At 34.9% G+C, this 18,351-nt stretch overlaps 2 protein-coding genes across 2 annotated transcripts; both read left to right on the top strand.

Annotated features, from left to right (window-relative positions):
- Nucleotides 1-3,579: 3,579 nt before the first annotated feature.
- On the top strand, nt 3,580-3,978 carry LOC110376270 (allergen Tha p 2). Its single transcript, XM_021334678.3, has one exon. It carries the CDS (start codon nt 3,580-3,582, stop codon nt 3,976-3,978), a length of 399 nt encoding a protein of 132 aa, XP_021190353.2.
- A 3,157-nt stretch (nt 3,979-7,135) lies between these two features.
- Nucleotides 7,136-17,330, top strand: LOC110376275 (neuronal synaptobrevin). The gene is made up of 7 exons (XM_021334685.3): nt 7,136-7,290; nt 11,861-12,008; nt 12,333-12,411; nt 12,626-12,705; nt 13,357-13,408; nt 14,441-14,524; nt 15,386-17,330. Coding segments are annotated over exons 1-7 (447 nt in total). The 5' UTR covers nt 7,136-7,288; the 3' UTR covers nt 15,388-17,330.
- Nucleotides 17,331-18,351: the final 1,021 nt, after the last annotated feature.

Raw genomic sequence — 18,351 nt, 5'->3', positions numbered from 1 at the left:
TCTTATCTTTGGGTTTCTAGAAGGACTAAAATATCACTAACTCGAATAAAATGTTTAACTTTCAAAAAGTAACGCAGCAGTTACCTCCCATTTCCCTAGCCTTTTTCTAACTACATAAGTACCTAGATATTTGTTATAGGCTTCCAGAAATTACCTCTATTTCGCATAAGACTGACACTTTTACTTCTACTAAAACAGGTACAAATCAAACACCAAACGGAAAACAATAATTCCAGTCTTACATCCATTCGGTTCGGTGTGCGGTGCGCAAGAGTTGGTCCAAAGCAATTGATTAGGCGGCGCCCTTTGTGCAGAGAGCCGACGCTCACAACAATTTGCTCGCGGCCCGACCGCCCTAATTTTAATGGCCTTATAAAATTTATATTTAATGTATTTATCATGCGTTGGATTTGTGTGGATAAGGTATCAGTAGTAAGCTTTATAGTTCTTCCAGTTTTTAAGTTCTTGACTGATTTGTGTACCATAATTTACGGATGAAAATCCACTTATGAAATGCCTATTTGATAATTTATTACACAAAATAGCGATGTTGAAAGATACATACAATTTATTATTTCTTTTGATTAAAAGGTTAAAGTTGGTTACAGCAGATTTGCATAAGATGCAATTATAAAAATATTTTATTTTTTCTATAAAGTATTCTTAAAAAAGTCGTAGTTACAAATTCAACTAGCGTAGGTATAAAACTTAACTTTACCAAAACTATTATGTATCGTTAACAACTAAATCTGACAGCATGACGTCACACCAAGTCCACATTAACCTTTCGTGTTTTCGCTAAGCATACTATTGTTTTATTGTGAGTGCTCTCGCGGCGCGCATTAAACGCGTACTTATGTCAGCAGGCTCTAGGTGGCATCCAAGATGGCCTGGTTAGGGTACCACCTGCCCAGTGCCCAGGAATGGGAGTATTTGTTCTGGGAAGGATTTTGATGTAAGTATATCGTTGGCAGTTTGGCAATGATGTGTAATTTGTTCTACAGCAACTGTATTTATCTATATTCCTGTGACATTGACAACCGAGGAAAAATATATTTTTGGATTAATAGGTACTGTTTGGAGAAATAAATAAGGTAACTAAGTATGCGATTCTGGCAAGAAGGGTATCGATAAGTTACTACCCAAATCGGTGCACAGTCTTCTTACTCGCCGTGGTGTTAATGTGCCAATTAATTTTCTTGTAAATAGGTCAGATATAATAAACACCAATGTTTTTACTTTTTGTTTTTTCACAAAGTTGGAGTAACGCTTGGAGGAAAGTATCTAGCGGTGCGCGTGTTGTGTGGACGCATATCGCGAGTTCGATTCCCACACTTTTGATTTATACGCTGTCTTTACAAAGTGTAAGCTTGTATGTTCCTTCCATCACGGCATATCCAAACAAACAATCAGTCCTACTAATATTCTAAATGCCTTTGTACATAAATGTTTGTTCCTCTTTCACGCAAAAAATACCTTGTGTATGGATTTTTATGAAACTTGTCAGTAACTTAGCTTATTTTTCAGAACGTATAGGCAACTTCCTTTCCGGATGCAGGACGTAGAACAAGAAACAGGTGAAACCGCTGATTTTAAATAGCCCTTAGTAGGCGAAAGTTATTCAAGTAAACTTACCTTAGCCATCTGAACAATACATATCATCATCCTCATCATCCTCCGAGCCTTTTTCCAATCATGTTGGGGTCGGCTTCTAGTCTAACCGGATTCAGCTGAGTACCAGTGCTTTACAAGAAGCGACTACCTATCTGACCTTCTCAACCCAGTTTCCCGGGCAACCCGATACCCCTTGGTTAGACTGGTGTCAGACTTACTGGCTTCTGACTACCCGTAACGACTGGCAAGGATGTTCAATGACAGCCGGGACACACAGCCAATGGTGTCTAAGATATACTTAGAAAGTACATACAAACTTAGAAAAGTTGCATTGGTACTTGCCTGACCTGGGATGGAACCCGCGCCCTCATACTTGAGAGGTTGGTCCTTTACCCACTAGGCCAAAACGACTCTCGACTCTGAACAATACATATATAGGCTACTTTTTATCTAGTTGCAGGAAATAGTTCCCTCAGAAAGAGGGTGAAACCGTTTGCAAAAATTTGTATGACCATATTTTTCAACAGTTTCTTGCCAATCGCCCTTACAACGCGTTATCTGAGTCACATAGATACTCTTATCTATTTCTATTGTGAGAGTCCGGAATGTAATTGAATGACGTTAAAGGGGCCTTAAATAGGCGAAAATTATTCAAGTAATTTAGCGTACACATCAAAACAATATGCAGGCAACTTTTAATCATCATCATCATCAGTGGCCTTTTACATCTATAAAAGATGATTTAAGCTGCATCCTTGTCAAGTTGCTTGGTTTTGGCACTTGCGCTGATGACTAAGAAGGCCTATCCGGGAGCGACAGCGCCGATCGCAACGTTCACAAACGAACTGTAACCCCGGTGATTTTGCAGGTTTGACAACTTTGTATACAGTTGCAGCAAGTAGTTCCCTCAGGAAGAGGGTGAAACCGTTTGCAAACATTTTTATGACCATATTTTTCAACAGTTTCTTGCCAAACGCCCTTACACCGCGTTATCTGAGTCACATAGATACTCCAATCTATTTATATTGGGAGAGTCCGGAACGTAATTGTATGACGTTAAAGGGGCCCTAAGTAGGCGTACATTATTGTAGTAAAGTGATATGTTTATGTACTAGTTATGTCTCGCGGTTTCTCCCGCGTGATGATTGAAGTGATTCATGTACTTGGGTAAATAATATATACCAATACGATGTGCAAATCTAATGGTCTTCCTTTGAGCCCATGAAAATAGGATAGTGTATTTCGTAAAATTTATTTTCGTATGGATGATGAAGTTTTTTTTATCAGGTAAAAGCATTTCGAGAATTTCATGCAGTTTATTTTTTTTTATTTAAATCAAGATTTTATTTGTTTAGGAAAGCATCCTTTTTGTATTAGCCCGGAATTAAACTACTCAATAGATAAAAAAGCTGCCGAATTTTCGCCAGCTATTGTGAGTGATTTAAAAGAACTTCCCTAGATTAGATAATGCTCAATGTGTTTACATTTGTCTAATAAACAATTACTATTAGTTGATAACAAAATAATTTCAAAAAATTGAGGGGTCCCGTACGTCATCGAGTATTTTTTGACACCAAAATAAGATTCAAAAATTTTTACTGACGAAATAATTCCTGAAAAATAATATTGCAAATACTAACCGATATAGCTTCTTATAATAATATAAAAAAATACAGAATACTAACAATACGGAATACTTTAAAAAATTCAACAACAAAATAACTGCTACTTGTTTTTTTTTTTCTGTTCATGGATACTTACTTACTGCCCTTCTTGAGATGAATTTTATATCGTACAAAGACTCACATTGAAATCACGCCGGAGGTTTTTCCCAGCAATTGAGTGCGGAATCCCAAAAATTGGTCTGATAACTCACCCACATATCGTATATAAGACGAGCGTGGCTAGCGATATTCATCAGTTGCGAGTACATATCCCACAGTACTACATCCCATTATATTTACAATGGCTGCCCTCAAGTTGTTTGTGGCTCTAACGCTGGTCTACGCGGTATCCGCCGTGCCTCAACGCGCTGGCCTCGTCCAATTCCTGGAAGCAACGAAAGCTCTAGGATACCAACACAACAACATCTTCCCGAAACAAGAACACAAGTTTGATCCTTACACCTACAATGGGGACCCGATGACGGACACAGAAATCATTCCTGGACAGATGAATAACTATGGCAAGTATAGTTATGGGTGTCGTGATGGGTACTGCTGGGTGCAGTGCAGGTCCTTCCCAGTGGACAGCTGGTGTTGGTCGACTCCCACTTGGTCGTACTCCCAGAGTTACCAGTACGTGACGTGTCGGGAACATAGTGATTGCACCAACAGGCTTCAGTGTGCAACGCCGTGCATTTGAAGTGAAGAAAAGTTCGTGCGGTCTGGTGGTGAAATATTTTTGTCAGTGTTTTATATTTTGTAAAAGTGTTTTATAAATTGTAGTGTAGTTTTTAACCCTGATGAACTTTGTAAAGAGACAGTGTGATTATTTTAGCAAGCCGCATGATATAGTTCGTGCTTGCATCCTTTCTGTCAGGTCATGTTGTAGTAATTTAGTACATTTAAATTGTATGTATTTTTATGTAAATAAATTAATTGTGTATTAAAATTAATGTATTTTCTTTAAATCCAAGCTTAACAGCAACCTACATCAATTTATCACAATATTTGTTAAATACAGATACACACCCACACACCAACAAGCATTCAATAAACATATAATATATCTACTTATGTACTTACGTGAAAATTGAAATGTAGGTACTTAGGTACTCCTGATAGCTACATTTTGAATAACCAAACAAGCCCTAGCATAAGTGTTGGGACAGCCTCTGACGTGAAATGGTAACAGCAGCCAGGGGTCGACAGCTAAATTGACGACTGATGTTGACGAGCTAGCGACGTATGGAAAGTTCCAGACTTCAAGCTCTTCTGAAGGAGTTTCCTAGAACTTGCTTTCGAATGCGAACGTCTGTGTGAACTACAACATCATCTCCCGAGCCTTTTCCTAACTATGTTGGGGTCGGCTGAGTACCGTTTTTTACAAGAAGAGACTGCCTATTAGTTACCCGGGCACCAGGGTTTACCTCTTAGTAAGAGTAGTGTCAGACTTACTGGCATCTGACTACCTTTAACAACTGCCAAGGATGTTAAATGACAGCCGGACATACAGTTTAACGTGCCCTCGGAAACACAGTCATTGGTGTCCAAGATATACTTAGAAAGCGCCTCTACAAGCAAACTTAGAAAAAAATCATTGGTACTTTGTGGAATCGAACTCACGTACTCATACTTGAGAGGTTAGTTCTTTACGTACTAGGCCACCACGAAGTCCCTATGAGTATGTATGTAGTAAGAATAGTAAAGAAATAAATTAAAAGAACTTTTACCATATGTTGCTACCTACTTAGAACGTAGCAGTTATTATACAGTTTAGTATTTAACCAGGTCACACTTCTAATTAAGTATGCGCTATAACTTCAACAAAACATTTTAACTACTCATTTTATAACTGTTATAAATGTTGAAATGGCTTGAAAACGCAGGGTATTGTATGTACTTTGCTACTTGGTGAGAAATCTTATTAAAGTAAGGTAATTAATAACTTAATATCATCACCTTTTCAAGAACTATGGTAGGATTGGCGTGCAGTCTTAACAAGGTGCAGTTGAGGTGTACTTGACAAGGAGCAACTGTCTATCTAACTTCCTCAAGCGGAACTCAATTACACGGGCGACCCTTTGATAAGACTAGTCATCAGACCAAGAATACCAAAGATGTTCAAATGACAGCCTGGATTCGCTAATTTTATGTGAGTTCCGAAACACGAAGGAACTCCTCATGGATGGTGTTAGTGAAAAATACTATTCCCTAATATTTAAGCATTAAAATGCAGTTCAGTAGATAGATTTGTAGGTACCTAGAGACTACAATAATCGGTATTACAAGTACTATTTTTGCAATAATTGTGTGTTGAATCTTTATCAGCGTCACTATCATCTATTTGTCAGTTTAGGATTTCCCCAACGGATGGTACACTTGGGTGCAAGAAAAAGGGTCGGTACTATTCAAACCCAATTTACTTAATACTTTTGACATTTTAATATTTTGCGTAAAAAACTACCGTAGCGTATAAAAACCTAAAAACTTCGAATTTTAGAATTTGCAATAACAAAGCCAACGTTTAATTAATTAAATAAAAAAATGATTTAGTAAAACTTTTAAGCTTTAATGTTTGTGACAGAAATCGTAGCTGGCCAAATTATACCGCTCTCAAGTGTAATGTTATGATAATAGACTACGATAGTTATAATTGTAGTGATTAGGAGTCAAGGGGTTATCCGATCTGTTCTATTATCAAATAGTTTATACTCAAAATTGTAACTATTATTTTTATAATAACAAAGATTTTTTCCTTATTTATTTTAAAAAATTACAAAAAGTACCTACTTAAAAAATAGATTCCATTATTGCAAAATAATACAAAATCAATTTTCTTCAATATCCTTCTACGTTTTTATCCAGGTAGTAGTTGTGAGAGTTTAGAGTTCTAAAAACGTTCTCACACTGGTGTATTTTATGATTGGTTTTTCTGTATCATTTTGTATGGGCAGTTTACGAGCGACAACACGCCAACAAGGTTTTTCACGAAATGTGACGCACATAGAAAACCCAAGCGTATATCTAAACTAGTTTCAAAGCTCTGTAATATTTAATGATCAATCCCTTTCACTAATTAACAATATAAGCATCAAGTTGCAAGCAATATTGATTAAAAGGTCAAGACACTACGCTAAAGCTCAATGGCTTGCATCAATGTATCCTGCAGTCATACTATGGGTACCTAAGTCGGGGGACTTCATTGATAGGGTGGCACACGTGCAGAGGCCCCCGGACCTACCCCACAAGTGGGGGAAATCGATGGGGGAGCACACGCAGTGCCTCGCGCATGCGTGGGGATAAAAGCTTTAGAGATGTACTGGTGAGAACAGCGGTGGTTAGTTTTATTGTGAATTAATAGTTGCGTTTGATTGATTTTGATATTGTAATAATTACTAATATTGTGTATATTATTTTTGAAATGCTGACAATATTACCTCAACATTTTGTATTATTTTTTAAGGATGCTAACATATGTTTATAGGCCAGACGATATATTAAGAATACAGTGTAGGTAGTCGTAAGGCACGACCATTTCCTAAGATTTTTTTTATAAGTACCTATCTTTTGTACACTGTAATAATATTTATATATCAGCTTTAATACCCGTTTTAATTTAGTTACTTACATTTAAATACCTAACACATAAGCAACACTACAGATTTTCCTTTTATATAAAACAACTGTAGCATGTTATTTTTTTAAATAAGTAGGTATGTAGCACAGAACTAACTTAAATAACTATTCACTTATATCCCAAACGTTACTACATCTACTTCTCAAGCCAAACACCATACCATTGGCCTAAAAAAATTGACTTCCCATGCCAGAAAGCTCGCTACAAAACTATTTTGTACCCGACTATACTGCGGCCGATTTCAGTCGCATTTTGCGCCAACATCACTGCTGAAAGCTCGCCTGAACGCTGAAAACTTAGCGCTGAAATAATTCAATTTACGCTTTATTATTTAATCGATTCTTTCAATTGAAGTGATAGTGAAGAATTGAACATGTAAGTTGCTGTTTTTTATTATATTTTTAGATTTTTAATATTTTTTTGTGTTTTTTTTTTGGTTGTGAGTTGTTTGTTTGCGAAAATTGTTTGTTGGAAGTCGTTTAAGGTTTTATTAATTTCAAATTAATATGTACCTTAGATTCTGAAATCTTGTTTCTTTAGAAAGATTCAATAGGAAAAGAGTTAGTGATATGATTTAATTAAGTTAATTAGGTTTTGCGCATTTTTATTCAACAATTTTTTTCTGCGTGTCTGATTGTAATAGCTGTTTCAAAGTATATAACTTGTTTTGTTAGTAGGGTGTCTTTAATAGTATGATTCAAAGTGTGTTTGAACTTGTAGAAGCAACAGTTTTAAAGTTATAGCTCAATATAATAGAGTTATCTATCATTCTAGTACTCCTAGCGAAGTGAATGTTTTTAAAGGATCGTAGAACGTTATTTTTATATTACAGACGAACTAGCCCGATTTGAGTGAAATAATATTAGGTATTTAAATCCTAGTATTGTTATTTGTTTTACTCAAAAGTACTAAGAGCTTATTCAGAACAGGTAATAAAAATGCTTACTGCTAAAAAAAGGTAGGTTGTTTATTTTAATGTTCTTTCAGTCCAAAAGTCCTTTAAATAATACCACAATTTAACCTCAATTGGTAACAATAAGCGAAACATAGGATGCAAAATGTCTACCTTCAAACCTTCAAAAAGTATATTAAAAGATATAAATTTTCACGTGTTTGTATCCTGTAGACAGATAAGCTCCAAGTTACTCGTTCAGTCATAAAAGTTGCTTACATTTTGATTAGGTTGTCGTATAACGCCATAGTTTCACTCGACGAAGCTTATTAAAATTTATCGTACAGCACTTTTCACGGTCATTGTATTTTTATGAATACTGGCAGAGTGGGTAATAGAAGCCTTTTTCGAGGTGTATTGTTATTATTTTAACTCTAAAAGGTATTTTCTTTTCTAAAAATGATGGTACGAAGTCTAAAAGCATAACTATCTTTTTATATGAGCAATGAGAAATAATGAACATGGCGAAGCTTATAGGTATGATTTTATTTTTGTAAAATATTTACTAATTCTTTTTTTTTTCATTCCTTTAACATATCAAAAATTTTAGCTCACCAGCTAGTACCTACGTCCCGAAATACGGCTTTTGAAAATTCCTGACTCGTAATAAGATCTGGTTACGGAAAGCTCAAAAAAATGCATTCTTCATCATTGATTATCTGCATTTTATCATAAAGTCATCTTCAGAATCGCTGCATTCTCTGCAAAATCTGCAGTTCCAATCAGCCTGATGACGTCATTTGGCACGTTGCCATTCCTATCGATTGGTGGTCTGTCAGCAAACGAGCCATTATGTGTTATTAAGTGAAAGCTATATGCATTAAACATGGTTAAGATCGATAAAGGTAATACAATTTCAAGGTGAAACGGACCGTTTAGTGGGAAATTAGTGAAATGTTGACACATGTTTTGTTTAGCGAGGTGTCTTTTGCAGTATTTTTTGTAGGGATCACTTAAGTTTCTTTTTTTGAAGATATTGTTATATTAATAGCTTCCTCTCGCGGTTTGATTCTGCCCCCGAGGGAACTGCATCCGGTACCATAATCAAAAGTAGTCTTTGTGTTATTCTGATATTAATGTCATTACAGCGAATGTAATTACATGTACATTACAGCGAAGTTTCATCAAAATCCATCATGTAGTTTTTGCGAGAAAGAGGAACAAATATCCATACAAACATTCGAGTTAATAATTTGTCGTAAAGCATAAAGCAATTAGATACTAAGTTTAGGTATATGTCTGGAACTATGGGTTATATATAGCTATATACTGCAGCAAAACTTCGAAGTTCAGCTTTGTCCACTTACCTTTAAGATAACAAAAACTTTGAACTGAGATTACCTCGATAAAACTACGAGCACTGATTAAACTATTAATACAAGAACTAAGTTCAAAGACCGTTCGACCAGTTGGGGTTGAATAGCAAATTAACTTGAAACTGTAACATTTTGTTCAAATATTTATGAAAAGTACACAGTAAGAACAAGCTTCGATGAAAATGTTTTCCTGCGTTGTATCGGTACGAAGTTCGGTACTTATTTTCAAGTAATATTATGGTATGTTTTAAAATTTATACCTTTAAATCACGCTCAAGTTGCTCGAATAGGGATGGGTTAGAAATTGTAGTTGTGTAATGTTTAAAATTCTAAGTATGATTTAAATTTTACACAGTCTGACTACATTTCTTTTTTATTCGTATTATCCCACTAGCTTCTGCCCGCGACTTCGTACGCGGATCCTGTCCCTTATGCCAGCGACTACGGGGTGTTGGGTTGAGCGGGTAACCGGGTTGTGGAGGTCAGATAGGCAGTCGCTCCTTGTAAAACACTGGTACTCAGTTGCACCGTGACTGGAACTCGACCCTAACATAATTGGGACAAAGGCTCTTGAGAAAATAACGACAATAATAATGAGATATAGGCACCGCAGGACATCTGAGGCTGATGACGGGGAGTAGCGACCCCGCGGGGCTATATATACTGAGTCCTCCAGGGAGAGTATACTGTCCCCCATTTCCGGCCGGTCGGAGTGAACCATGACGGGGGTAGGTCTCACGCCTCTGGCTTGGCTTGGCCGTCCAGAGTGGAGTCGCTAGAGCATGATTAGTAGCCCTGCTCGGAGGGTAGGTGCCTCATGGTAAGCACAGGGAGCGCGTTTTCTGCATTTAAAGTCCGCCGAGGTATCCTCACCCTTCAGCCGCTGTCCCTGTTGCCCTCTTGTTGCTATTCAGTGACTGGTTCCCAGTAAGTGAGGTGGCGAGTCTCCACCTGCCATTTTTACATGTACCTAATACATTGTCATCCACTAACATCCCATCACAATAGCCCAAGTAGTTTTCCTCCATAGTTAGCAATAGTTTAGCACAGAACCGGGGGTTTAGCACAGGACAGTGCTTATCAGATTGAACCACTTTTGCTAAAACGTCATATCTTCATATGCTATAGTCTAGCTGGGCTCCTGGAGTTCCACATCAGGTATTTTAGAGAGTGCTTATCAGATTGAACAACTTTTGCTAAAACGTCATACCTCTATATGCTATAGTCTAGCTGGGCCCCTGGAGTTCCACATCAGGTGTTTTAGATCTTCAATTTGTATAAGTCAACAGAAAGTGCTTATCAAATTGAACAACTTTTGCTAAAACGTCATACCTGTATATGGTACAGAGAAGCTGGGCTCTTGGGGTTCCACATCAGGTGTTCCAGATATTAAAATTTATTATCTCAGCTGAAAATGCTCATCACATGAAATAATTTTTGCCATGGCACCATTTTTGTATCTCTTATAGTTTTGTTGGTCTGTTGGAGTTCTGCATCAGGTCTTCAAGTTTCGAAGATAAATTATAGCCTATATGTTGACCAGGCTTAATACTGATACAACAAAGAAAAAATCATTGAAATCCGTCCAGTAGTTCCGAAGATTAGCGTGTACAAACAAACAGACATACAGACATACAGACATACAGACATACAGACAAACAGAAAGAATTTTTTTTTTGGATTTGTGCTCCATTACTGTTTCTAAACCCCACCCAATTATTATTTTTTTTATATATTCAATGTACAGACACAGTTTTTTTACAGATTTATTATATGTATAGATATAGATAGCGGACCTACTGAAAGAGATGTCCTATCAAATAAGCAGTGCCTTTGCACCTGATTTTTCAATTTGTTCTTCTTATTACGACATCGGTTTGTATCCATAAAGAAGTTAAATAAATAAATAAGAACTGATGAACCAGCTATAAATGTAAATGTCACTAACTTCCTAACACCTTATGACAAGGAAGAAAAAAAATAACCTATCTAGTTGAATAACCTAGTTTGCCACTGCGGAGTATTTACGTAAGATTGACCATAGAACTCTGCAAAGTCGGTATATTTGGCAAGTTTTCAAACCACATTACCTTGGCAGTATATTTTCTGAGTTGTACGAATGTCGGAGTGTCTTATATAAGTTCGTGTGGTTGATGGTGACAAACGAGCCTAACTGAGTTATGTGATAGCTTTTCACATAGATTATATTATGACGAACGATATTGTTATGACTGAGTAGCTCTTGTATTTATGAGTATTGAGTAATGATCGTTACTTGTTTTTCTATGCGAGTAAACAAGCGAAATATGTACTTGGTTTAGCTTTATCGCAAAAAGAAAAAGTATGCACGATGTTAGTTCAATTGATTGAAATGCATCCGCTGTATATTTACAAGCTATAGTTATTAGAAATCATCCTGTGACACTATATAATCTGAGACAATAAAGATTATTTATTTATGTATTATTTAAGCTTGGTCGGGTGTATTTTCAATTTTAGGCCTCTTGTTTCTCATCATGATTCACCAGTTGTTTTCAAGATGAACATTGAAGAAGTTTAGTAAACATGGTGTTTTCATAATTCAGACTCACACTTAATAAGTGGGATAACAGCATCTTGTTACCAAAACCTTCTGACTTATACTCATACCATCTGACTTATATGCTGAATATTCCAGGGCTGCCGAAGCAGGTCCCGCTCAAACCGGGCTTGCGCCCCCAGAGGGCGAGACGGGGCCCGATGGTGAGATCATCGGAGGGCCTCGCACGCCGCAGCAGATTGCAGCCCAGAGGCGGTTGCAGCAGACGCAGGCGCAAGTCGATGAGGTGTGTAAACATAACTAAGGTATTGTCATTTTTCTCTGCCAAACACTGAAAAAAAACTCAATTAGAGAAAACTTCAGTTTTATTTGGATAGAGTGAGTTAGGCCAAAGGCAAATATTCTAAAAGTGAAAATCAAGCTCTTTATGAAAAGATGAAAATTAAATGAAGTCTACCAAAAGACTGATTCTAAAGACGACCATAAAACAGTGACGGAATACTTACGCATTTTTTAAATGGGACCGAAACTCATTTTAATTCAATATTTTTGAACGCTTATGATAGAAAAAAATGGGATCTCGATAAAGCTTTATTTACACACTGTTCAGGTAGTGGACATCATGAAAACAAACATGGACAAGGTGCTGGACCGAGACGTGAAACTATCAGAACTTGACGACAGAGCAGGTAATATACTGTCTCAGTTTCCTTTCAAACAAGTTAGTTCGTTGGAGCTAGATCTAAGCGAATTTTTGAAAAGTACGTAACACTCCTCATTAATCCTAAAAGTCCTTAAGTCCTAATTAACAAATTCAAGTTAAAATTGATTCAAATAAAGTCGAATGTACTTGCAAATAAATCGATTCTAGAAAATTTATAAGCTTTTGTGAAATTCTTGCAGACGCCCTGCAGTATGGAGCGTCACAGTTTGAGCAACAAGCCAAAAGTTTGAAGAACAAGTTCTGGTTACAAAATCTTAAGGTAACCAATTTATTTATTTTCTTCTCTATTCACAATTCATTATATTTCAATGAATTAAATAGCTGTTAAATAAAAATTGAGTGAAGGCAAATAAGACCCTACGGTTTCACCCGCGTACTGAGAGGATTTTTTCTCGCACCAAGATAAGATACTGAAAAGTTTTATGAAAATCTATTCGGTGTAGTTTCTGAGTAAAAGAGTAAAGAGTCATCCAAACTTTTTCCTAATTTTAGTGTCATCCTTATTAATCCAAACTAATATTATAAATGCGAAAGTAACTCTGTCTGTCTGTATGTCTGTCTGTCTGTCTTTTCTTCACGCCTAAACTACTGAACCGATTTGTGTGAAATTTGGTACAGACATAGTTTGAAACTTGAGAAAGGACATAGGATAGTTTTTATTACAAAAAAAAATAAAAATAAAATTATTCCGGACATATAGCGCCATCTATTGGTCAAATCAAAAATCTGCTGGTAGTCACTATTCCACGCGAACGAAGTTGCGGGCAAAAGCTAGTAATTAATATATATGTAATCATCTATCCATCACGGCCCTTGGGTTGCCATTTTCAGACCAAGGTCTTTCCATTTCTGCTTCAATTTGGTATATGTATAGTAAAAAATATTTAACTAAGTAATTGTAAACTTGCAGATGATGATAATAATGGGAGTGATCGGGATCGTTATAATAGGCCTACTATTTGGTAAGTATGAGCACAAAGTCCAGCAGTGTCGGTGTTGTCCAGTGACGCTTAGCAGTCTATTGGAATATTCTGTGTGTCATGTGGGAAGGGATGAAACTTTAAGATGGCTAGTTTACTATAGCTTACCTTTAAGTACACAATCTTGTGGTAATTCTGGAAAAAAACAAGTATCAGGTTACTTGAAGGAACTCACTGCATTTGAGGAGGTTACATAGGCAGTCGCTTCAAATGATACTCAGCTAAATCCGATTAGACTGGAAGCCGACCCCAAAAATAGTTGGGAAAAGGCAGATGATGAATTATTAGACAATAATAATGTTAATAAAAGACTGAAATTTGGTTACAGTTCTAAGTGGAAACTGCAAAAAATATTATAAATAAATTACTATTAGCTCACTAAATTAGTAGAAACATTGGCTAAAAGAATAAAGTTTCACCTCTTCCCACTCGCAACGTAAATGCAAATACTTGTGATTGGCTATCAATTGTTAGTTTGCATCTAAAAACTTGTTGAAACGTCTGAATGTCTTAGAAATTGTACTGAAATGAAATTAGCGCAATTGGCTTATTGTTTTCTCTTCCAAATTCTGTGTCTATCTAGTTTCCTTGTTACATAAAACAAATTACACAGTGTACAAGTAACTTAGGAACGGGGATGAGAACAAGAAATAATTACCGAAAAATAATACATTTATGTGTTTATTTTTTATGAAACTGCACTAATGTGTGTCAACACAACACCTACATATTGAATGAAAACAACGCACTTGTTTGTCTGCACAAAATTTTGTTCACGATACTAAATAATTGATACAAATTGCAAATCAGGATCAGAAAATCACTGTTTAAAAAAATAACTGTTCCGTAAAGCCCGTTCCAAAAAATAGCTGGTTAAAACACAAGTTCACTTTCCCCTGAACTACGCACGTAAGTGTACGTAAATCACGGGTAGTTTAGAGGGTAGTCGCTTCGACGCATTTGTTCTGCTTACCGCTGTTTGCAGGTGATAACATTAAACAAATGTTTGGTTAGTTCGGTACCGAGGAACGTCAACTGTGACGGCCCCACCACCGATCGCACCCGGCAATAACACTGTGACAACAAATACTAACCATTGTAAGTATTAGCTACTCTTGGAACTGTTCCTTCTTTCTAATCTTTTGCATCTGTTGCTTGTAGTCTTAGATGTAGATTTAATATTAAGTTATTTTATAATAGAGACGGTATTGAAGGGCGGCAATGATCATCACTGATGCTTGGATTCGAAATAACAGTTAAGTATTGGAATGATATTATAGAGGTAGTTATTGTGGTGTAACTGTTATTTGTTGTGTTCAGGCAAGTATTCATATGAAACGAATATCAACGTGACTGACGCTTTGAGCAAACTACAATATACATTTTTTATCATTATCATACATCTGGTTCTGATCGCTGATTAATGAAGAACGAAATTACACCAATTCATTATGACCCCCACAATCCAAATCGTCAAAGTAAAATTGTTGTCATTTTGGAATTTTCTTAACACTCAGTTTCCCATATCGATACATCTGGAACGCTTCCACTGAATATGTTTTACCTAGTACTAACATCGATCAAAACACATCACTAATCGACATTCGCATTTCACCTCACTAGTCACATCACATTACAAATAGTTACATCGAGAGTAGATGCAATTTATAAATTTTTGAAAATCACTTTTACACTTTGTAATGTTTCAATTTTACACCACACTTTTTGATCTTATCATTTTTGACAAAGCATGACTCTTTGACTTTTAATACTAACAAGAACACTTTACATAAGTGTATTTACACACCTTTAGGTCTGATTGTGCACAAACAAAATAAGGAGAGTTTTTTTGAGTGTTTTTTACGTGTGAATATAGTCACAATATATCATATGCACTTGGTGTGATTAGGAGTTAAAGAGAATTTTTGCATTTGTACTAATTATTCTTGTTATTTCCAGGAAAATATATGTAATTAATTCACTCGTCGCATCCGTTGGGTTCCACTTCAAATGTGAAGCTAATTTATTATAATATAATATTTTATTATTTATCTATTGTGGACGTATTAATAAAATTGTAACAACTAGGCTCTAACTTTAAAGGAACGAAATATTACACAATATACTCGGCTGTTTTTTGAATAATTCAATTATTCAAAATTTTAAACTTTAACTAGATTATAATATTCGAAAATAATTATGTCAACAAAATAATTATGTGGTTAAAAATCTTTAAAATGATGCTTAAATTATAAAATGTAACGTTAGCCTTAAGTGAAGACATAAGTTCTAATCTATCCGTATACAAGGTTTAGATTAAAAAAGGTTTAGTAAAAAAGATTTTGCTCTTTTCATATTGGAAACACGACATTCACTAAATTTAAAACAACTAAATATGGCTGTTTGAAAATTTATTTGCGTGCCTTGTAGATACTATTTAGAGTCCTGTTTCTATGTACGTAATATCTATTTGCTCATTTAAACGTACTATGAATATCTATGTATTTATAATTAATAACTACTGTCGGCCAAAAGCTTGTGAAAGCGTTCAGGTTCTTCCAAATGTAGTGGAATCTTTCTGATACTGTAAAATAGCTCTATATTGACACAATATTAATCTATATTCCTAACACTAATATCTTGTGTTTTCTCATTGTATAACACCAAATACAACAGCGATGGTAGAAATATGGAATTGAACTGTAAGAAAAATAATTATAATATTTAAAATTATTTTCGCTTATTTTATAGTTTAACAGATCTTATGAATAGAATTATTGTAAAATTAATTGTAATTATTTCGGAAGTCCATTAGTATTCATAGCGTCTTAGAAGTCAATTATTTGCAATTTACAGAAAAATATTCTTATATTTTAGCGGCTTAAAGCAAGTCAATTAAATACAGAAGTGGATTTAACAATTTAATTATTGCTATTTAATATAGAAATTATTTTTAGGACAGCGATTATTATTGAAATTATTTACGTCAATGTATTTTAGGCTGAAACAAATGAAACTGTAAATGCTTACAGTTTTGGAGTGCCGTCATATAACTTTGCACTTATATGCCTAATTAACGGAATAATAATTATTTGCATTAATAAGTATAAAACTATACTATAATTACTTAGAATACATACAGTTGGGTAAAGGAGACGAGGTTGTATTTTCTCTGTAGGTACAATGTGAAATTGTAAGCAGTTACAAATCAAGGTGCCACTGACAATATTAGTTCTTTTATAATATAACGAGTGTGATAATTAAATGAATTATATAATTATAATTATTTGACTATTCGGTGTGCTAATCGCTTGTCTTTTCAATGTAGTTATATTAACTTAACTACAAGACTTAAGAGGGAAGACATAAGACAAATTCTATTATACACACTGTAGAAAATTATATTCTATCTATTTCATAGTGTATCTCATAGGATATCTTATAGCATTCCTAATAAAGTGTATACAATTTCCCCATCATACGATCTCAATGCCCCAATGGGTTGTGACGTTGATCCAAGTTTATGTCGCAGATTACGAAAAAAACATAAAATGTTCAGAATTTTGTATTCTTCAATATAAACTTAGAACAACCTCAATACTAATTTGCGAATTATAATAATTAAAAATTCCTTAATGTTTAAAATTCCTTGACAGTTGCCATTTGCAACTTTAATTCAAAGATTAAATATTTTATTCGACGAGTTAAATAATTAAAATCTATTTATATTTAACGAAATAATTATTTATTTAACAATTAAATGTTGTAGTGTAAGATATTTTTATTTCAATTTTAATTTATAACATTTACGAATTTGCCGTGTTATCATTAAATTATTATTGAAAGTCACAGATTATACCATTATAAATGTTGTAATTATTTAAAAACTCTAATGTACATGGAATTATTGATTATATAAAATGTGATGAATATATACAGTGAATCATATTTTATTTGTGTGATTCCCGTGATATTTTTTTCAGATTATACAATAACTAATTAATTAAATAATTCTGGAAAATAAAACAAATAAACACCTTTGACATACTAAACACTTCATCTTTCGTAGCATCAAAACCAATCTTACTTACAAACACAATATATTGATTAACATCGCCCACAAGGCAAGAAGTTCGTTAAATCACGAAGCCATTAAGGCGGTGCACCACATGTTATCTTCGAGAAACTCCAATAATTTAATATTTAGCAACGATATCGCTTCGAGACACGAACTTTACGTGTTAATAGCAACGAACAATCTTCGTAAATTGATAAATTTAGACCTGTCACAGGTTGGCGCCAAAGTTTGTGGTGATGCGTCGCGGTTAGTCCAACCAACTTTATTTATGTGGTTCTTTCAATTTCACTAAAAGCCAATAAGAGAATGCTGTAGCAAAAAACAATTTGACACAGTTTTGTCGATTCGAATAGCATTAAAAATATTTATTCAGCAATCTTTTAAAAGTAAAGCTGTACATGAAATACAACTTAAAATTATTGTGCTTCGAAAAATATGACCCTTTATGTTAATGAGATCTCTTTTCACCTCATTCATAATTTGATACCTATATTGGAAACAAACATTTTGTCCAATGTGTGAATCCTTCAAACCGAACAAAATTAACTGAAATAGTAAACCAATTTCATCCCTAAATTATTCACAATAAAGCCTCATTTACTACAGCCTTTTTAATCTGCACTCCGTTTCGCAAACCAAAGACTAGACCATAGAGAATGATGTGAGAGCTCGCGAGCTTTCTCTTTGATACTTGGCCGCCATTTTGAGTTACAGTAATGGTCGAAATGACGTGAGTTATGCGCCCGTGTCATTTGAACTAAACTAATGTTGGTAGTGCTAGTGCCGTTAATGCAGGTTAAATCGAAAAGTAAATAACGTAATTTATGATTTTGTCCGATAGCCTGAT

Source organism: Helicoverpa armigera, chromosome 23 (assembly GCF_030705265.1).
Source record: "Helicoverpa armigera isolate CAAS_96S chromosome 23, ASM3070526v1, whole genome shotgun sequence".
NCBI lineage: Eukaryota > Metazoa > Arthropoda > Insecta > Lepidoptera > Noctuidae > Helicoverpa > Helicoverpa armigera.
The sequence above is the reverse complement of the archived record's forward strand: the minus strand, read 5'-3'. Positions and strand labels throughout refer to the sequence as shown.

Excerpts from the sequence above, each read along its gene's own strand:
- LOC110376270 (XM_021334678.3), top strand. The coding sequence starts at position 3,580 with ATGGCTGCCCTCAAGTTGTTTGTGGCTCTAACGCTGGTCTACGCGGTA.
- LOC110376275 (XM_021334685.3), top strand. Across the intron at positions 12,009-12,332 it reads CGCAGGCGCAAGTCGATGAG|GTAGTGGACATCATGAAAAC; the intron begins GTGTGTAAACAT and ends CACACTGTTCAG. Across the intron at positions 12,706-13,356 it reads TCTGGTTACAAAATCTTAAG|ATGATGATAATAATGGGAGT; the intron begins GTAACCAATTTA and ends GTAAACTTGCAG.